Source organism: Seriola aureovittata, chromosome 13, assembly GCF_021018895.1.
Source record: "Seriola aureovittata isolate HTS-2021-v1 ecotype China chromosome 13, ASM2101889v1, whole genome shotgun sequence".
In the NCBI taxonomy this organism is placed as follows: Eukaryota; Metazoa; Chordata; class Actinopteri; order Carangiformes; family Carangidae; genus Seriola; species Seriola aureovittata.
The window spans coordinates 20,653,462-20,660,000 of record NC_079376.1 but is presented as its reverse complement, the minus strand read 5'-3'; the positions used below and the strand labels follow the sequence as shown (position 1 = coordinate 20,660,000).

The following is a 6,539-nucleotide window of genomic DNA, read 5'->3' as shown; positions in this document are numbered from 1 at the left end:
TGACTGAAAAAATAATCATCCGTCATAGTCCTAATATAATTACCACAACACACTTTTCCACTACTACCTCACCTTTATTTTGAAGCAGAGTATCATTTGGTACAAAAAACAAAAGGAAACAGTTTCAAAAATGAGTATTTCCGCAGATCACACATGTACCCATGTGATGAAGATACAAGGGCTTTGACATTGATCAAATAGTGAAGATAAATGGGGATTATCAGCGTTGTCACATTAATTTGAAAACACAACTACTGTATGTTAATGGTCACTGCTACCATAACCGTCAATATCCCAGCCTATGGCATTTATGATTGGGATGAAAAAGAAAAAAAAAAAAAAAAATTGAAAAACATTCAACACAATCTTTTCATTGTTTGCGCCACAAAGACCTTCGTAAAACCTAAATGTCAGGATGAAACATCTGGATTTAAAATGACAGGACTAAAATGATGTCTCTCCTACCTCAAATCTATTTAGTAAGCAGCCCAATTAGAGATGCACCACTGTGACTGAAAAGTCCAGTTTACATTTATTTTGCCAAGGGAAAAGGTTGGAGGAAAATAATGACCAGTCCTCCATGGTTTCAATTTAGTCTAGATACTGCCTTTAAATACCGTCAAGAAAAATCCTCTTATGTTAAAACTGTCATTTTAATACCAGTTTAAAACTTTTGTCATCTCGTTTCATTAAGTAAATAGCTGGAGGTTGCCAAATTATCAGAGGCTGAATGAGAACCAGATTAGCGCCTCTTGTCCTTCCTGTCTCTATCTTTATGCTCCCTATCGCTCCGAGACGACCTGCCCCTTCCCTCCTCGCTCCTCCTCTTCCTCCTCTCTTTCGATCCCTTCGAGTCCCTTCCTCCTCCGCTACTCCCTCCTCTCTTACGATGACTCCTGTCTTCTCCTTTCTTCCTGTCTCTGCTTCTATCCGATGGCCTCCTCTTACGCTTACCGCTATCTCGGCTGCGACTTCGGCTGCTGCTGTTGGACGACGAGGATGAAGAGGACGATGATGATGAAGAAGAGCGGCTGGATCCAGAGGAAGAGGAGGAGCTTCCACTGGAGGATGAGCCGGAGGAGGAAGAGGAGGAGCTGTTGCTATGACTACGACCCTTCTTTGGCTCCTTTTCCTTCTTCCTCCCTCTCCCACTGTCCTCATCCTCCTTGGAGAGTGCGGGGGTAGTGCTGGGGGCTTCGTGGGAAACAGGCAGTTTTTGTGGGGCTTCGCCCCCTGCTTTCCCTTCTACAGCCTGGTTCTCCACTGCCAAGTCCTGGACCTCAAGGCCGGGGATGGCGAAATCCTGCCCAGGTACAGCGGCGGCTGTTTGGGGTTGTGGGGTAGGAGAAGCCCCCTGCGTCTCAGAGGACTGCACTGTTGGTTCCCCTGCAGCGGGACTCGGCTGGGGCTGCTGACTGGTGTCTGGTGCTTCTTGGCTGGCTGTGGTTGGTTCAGAGGACTGGGTTTCTTGGGTCTTTTCATTTTGGAGGTCTGTGGGCCCTTGTCTACTGTTTATTTCTCCCACCTCTTCCTTTCTCCTGTCCTCGCGCTCCCCCTCAACCTCCATCTCTTCTGACCCTGGACTTGCCTCCTTGTCTCCTTTTTCCCTCTGATCCTCTCTGCCCTTAACACCCTCCCCTCCTTCCTTCTTCTCGCTACCCTCCTCAATTAACTCCATCTGCTCCTCCTCTTCATCTGCCTTCTTCAACCCCATCTCCTCTTCCTCCCTCTCGTCCTTCTCCGTCACCTTTCTCTCCCCCTCCTTTTCCCTCTCCTCTTCCTCCTCATCTTCCTCCTCCTCTTCCTCCATCTCTGCATCCCCCTTGTTACCTGTCACCTTGACTACCTGACCTGCTGGCTTACCCTCCGCTGGGTGGTCCATTCCTGTTGCCGCTGTGTTGCCGTCCTGGTCGCGGTTTGGCTGTCGCCGGGGGCGGGACTCCATCTTGCTTAGGTGTTCGGCAAAAGCCTCACGCCTCTCGTCAAACACAGCTGCAGAGACAAAGATTCACAGGTTACAGGGTGAATAATGTACACAAACACGCCTGTGACTACAAAATATCTGGATAAAGAAACAAACTCCAAAGAACAAGAAACGACACAAACAAACAAAACATGGGTGAGATGCCTCCACAACAAGAGACCTACTGACCATTTAGTTTCTTGGTGGAGTCATCGAGGAGTTTCTGTGTTGCGGAGCACATTTTTCCAGGCAAATAGAAGATGTGAGGCTTTGTCTTAGTGCGAATGTATTTCACCAGGCGATTATTGTGGCTGGTCCACTCCTCTTGCTGTAGATGGATGAAAGAGAAAGTTAACACAAAATTCAGGCAGAGTATACATTTTCTTTGACTCACTGTTTTATACCCCACATTACTGAGACAGTTAAATGTTTGTTACCACGCACTCTTTTTCTGCCTATACCTTTCCTCATCCCTCTTTCTCAAATTCTTTCTTCTAATATTACAATAACTTTAGAGTCTACTTGGACTGAAATGATAGAAAATTACAATGCGGACACAAAGCTGACAACTGTGAAAAAAGCACACATACAATCACAAGAATACATGTTTTACAGCATCCTGGATACAGTATGTATGCATGCATTTTCCAAACCACTTATTCCCATGCAAGCGGAAACAATCTTTCAAAAAGGCACAGAATCAAACTGAACTCCAGTCAGCTGTCCAACCATTTTATTTTCTGTTTCCTTTAGGGGTTTTATTTCTACCTTCTACAAATAGTGTTAAAAAATACTTTACCAGCTGAGCCAGTTCGACTTTCTGTTCCAGTAGTCTCAGCTCAGTCTGTTTGGCCCTCCTCTCTTCAAAAAGCTCCCTCTTTTCATTCTCCACCTTCTTTCTCTCTGCCTCAGCCTGAACCTCGAGCTTCTGCTCAATCTCTGTACGTCGCTTTTGCTGTGGGGGCAAAAGCAGAAGATGGAGAGAGACCGGATTTAGGAGATACAGAAATGAATAGAAAGGTAACACAGTTGTTGGGCACCATGATTAAAAGCTTAACCAACTTATTGTATAAATGTTTAAATATTTCTGTGGATAGTGAAACTGATGGAAGTTCCAGTCCTCAATGTCACAAATATTGAATTACAAAGTACTTTACAAAATATAAAGACAATAAAAACTAAAAGCATTTTTGAAGCGCATTGATTCCCGCTATGGCTCTGTGAACATCCATTACTTTTCATTTCTACAATCAAAGCACTCACATGAAGCCCAAATAGGTTTTAGATTAGTCTGGTTTTAGTGACTGGTAGTTTAGCTAAACACCACTTTGAAGGCAGTAATCAAGTGAAACCATAACAGATTTAAATATTTTAGGGGCATTTTGTTATCTCTCAGCAATCTGTTCATTTGCTTTGCCTGCACTGCTGATGGCAGGCAGCTCAACACCTCACTGATAAACTGCATAGATCTCTGCACCTTTTCTGTAGAGACGTTGGACTCCTGTTTGAATTTTTGCAGGGTCCCCATCAGCAGGCCAAACATACGCCGATTCCTGACCAAGAAAACACAAAACCACCATCACACACACACACTCCCAATTCACAGCTACAATATAATGATAAATATTGACATATATTTGTTTACATTTCCTATTTTCACTATGTGCATGGGGCAAAAAAAAAAGAAGAAGAAAAAAAAAAGAAATCACATTAATCTTCACAATTACTCATGTTAGGTGATGTTCAAATATCCATCTGTTTTTACAACAGGCTGGAACTCATGTGGGCCTACCTCTGTTTGCCCCTCTCGTCCATGGTCTGATCTTGAATGAGGTCTCGGCGCGTTCGCTCCTTGGAGGTAGCTACTACAGACGACTGCAACGCCGGCTGAGGGAAGGAGAAAACAGAACAAATCAGATTAAGTCTTTCACCAAAACACAAAATGTAAAAATACACCTGACTGAGACAGTTAACAATGGGGAGCAAAATACTTCTTAATGTCTGCAAAATACAACAGTAGTGCTATCAGGATGTTCTGATATATGAAACTGATGGACATTTTGACAAGCCCAGAAATCTGCCAAACAACCAGAAAATTCAATCTACAGTATTTTGATGACCAGTCAATGTTAGAGCTAATCCAATAATGTCATCACAAAATCACCTGCTCAACTTTTTTTCCCCCACAGGCTGCACATGAACAGCGCTACACTAACTTCTTAAGACACCAACTTTCTTCATACCTTTTTGACATCGTCGTCATCCTCGGCGTCGCTGTCGTGACGCGCATCTCTCCTGGCCCTCTGGTCCCCCGCCAGCCTGCAGACACACATGAAATGATGAGACGCCCATTAGCAACAGATGCCTTGCAATGAAGGCAAACACAGCAACTGCTATTCTCACATCTGTCAGAAAGCCAATTATAGCCAGCGGTGTGATCCACACACAAAAAGTACAAAAATACCCACATGGAAGCAGCATCACACAAATCAAGGAACACTGCCATCTTATTTTCTCACTGCTTTTTGACCTGAGGAAGTGAACAAGTCACTTCAAAATAAACCAGTTTTAATCTCCATAATTACCAGCAAGAGGCATCTTTACACATATTGGTGTTAAACTTACTCTGATGAATTACAACGGGCAACATTTTGACTATGTTTATAATTATGTGAAAGTGTATTTGTTTTACTAAACCTAATCTCTTATTCTAAAAACAAAGCAGTCAGTGCTTTACACTGAAAATGAAGCAAAGCTTTGAATCAGAACTATATTCATGAATTTTTGTTTTTACTTCTTCCCACTGCACCCACATATAAGATGTAAATGTCCCATCATGAAATTGTATGCACAGCTGGTGTATATTAAAAAGAAACCTCACCTCAGCAGCGCTCCTTCGATGTCCCTCTGCTTGGCAGGGGGGCCGCCGCTTCCTATGTCTGAGAGACTGCGCCTGGGAAGGGATACATACACATTTTAAAGTCATGAATTAAAGCGTCATTTGCAGATGAGGCCACATGTTTCATTTCAAACCCAGTGAGTGCAGGCATCTAAAATTGTATTACTGTCTATAAAGTTATAAAGTGCAGTTTACGGTTGCCAGTTTAATGCGTACAGTCCTGTATGTAGTCCAACCTATGTGAAGGTTACAAATTTCCATCTTGTTCTAAAGACTTTAGTTTGTGATGCTAGTGAAATTGCACATGTCCACCATACAATGCATATTGCTTGATTTAAAACATTGCCTTGAATGGTGAAAATTGGACAGCCTGTTTTCTGAGTGCAGTTTGCACATCTTCACGCCCTTTGAGATCACCTACTAAGACTGTTGATGTGTCAATGAAGGTAAAAGTCGTTGCAATCAGCCATGTAGAGCTTAGTATTACCTGAGCAGGTTGACTCCTCTGCCTCTACCTCCCCCGACGCCTGCCATGGGGCCGCCGAGCCGGCGGATCTGGCCCGGCCTGTAAACACAACAGGAAATACTGTCAAAACAAACCAAGCACTCTCGGTCTACTAATTCACACCAGAAACTTAGATTAAATCTTATTGTTTTATGCAATGACGCCGTTAGTTCGTTAGGGGCAGAGTCGTTTGGCACTACCAAATAATATCTGCGATAACTCTCAGAAGACGCCTACTACTAGGCCTAGCAACTAAGTCTGATATTTCACTCCAAGGTTAAAAATGATTATTCGTTCCAGGTTTATTTATTACTTTTGTGTGGTTAATTAATCAGTTTGGACATAGGTGTAGGTTCAGCTAGGACAAAACAATCTAAGGACGTGGTCATGTTTGCTAGCTAGCTAGCAAACCGACTCATGCTAGCCTAGTCATTTGATTGCTAGCAGGTTGGTTAGCTTATCACTACTAATACACCAAAAGCTAAATAACCACTCAGGCCACTTACCTCGATTCATTAGGATCACGTCCGGTTAATTTACGAATATTATCGTCTACATGTTTTAGGCTTTCCTTTGCTTTTTCGAGCTGGTCTTGCAAGCTCCGCACCGCCACCGCCATCTTACTTCCAGTTAGCGCGAATCACGTGTTCCTTCTTCTTCTTTTACTGTTACTGACTCCTGTTCTTCTTCTGTTTTAACTGCAACTGACATCCTACGTTGTGGTGTATTATCGCCACCTGCTGCTCCTGCTGAAACCTTAGGTCGATGTTTACGTGAAGTGTACCAACATGTTGATACACGCGTTCGTCTTCACACCCACGTTAAAATAGGCGAATGTTTATTTTATATTTCCTCTGAAAAGTAACTAAAGGGAAACCAAGTGCCTATTATTTAATATTATAAAAGTACAAAAAAGGCTTTGATGTAAAATAGTAATATAAGAGACATTAAATAAACTATGACCCGCTCATGAAACTGGATTTTCCAGGGATGCACCTGCTGTCAATAATAGTGCTATTACTTGTACTATATCAGTCAAATCATAATGTATGTCTGTTTAACTGGTGTTACATATAGACAAACGTTTAAACAAAAGTATCCATCTTTTCAGACATTAAAAAAAATCTATTTCTTGACATAGTATTTAGAATAGGAGAAAATAAAGGGACATG

At 42.6% G+C, this 6,539-nt stretch overlaps 1 protein-coding gene across 1 annotated transcript; it reads right to left on the bottom strand.

Moving 5' to 3' along the window:
* Positions 1 to 53: 53 nt before the first annotated feature.
* On the bottom strand, positions 54 to 6,031 carry pnn (pinin, desmosome associated protein). Its single transcript, XM_056394114.1, has 9 exons — positions 5,874 to 6,031; positions 5,350 to 5,427; positions 4,845 to 4,916; positions 4,207 to 4,282; positions 3,756 to 3,850; positions 3,441 to 3,516; positions 2,763 to 2,918; positions 2,153 to 2,291; positions 54 to 1,992 (listed from the first exon to the last, which is right to left on the bottom strand). The coding sequence occupies exons 1-9, from the start codon at positions 5,984 to 5,986 to the stop codon at positions 743 to 745; spliced, it is 2,055 nt and encodes a 684-aa protein (XP_056250089.1). The 5' UTR covers positions 5,987 to 6,031; the 3' UTR covers positions 54 to 742.
* Between the last annotated feature and the right edge of the window lie 508 nt (positions 6,032 to 6,539).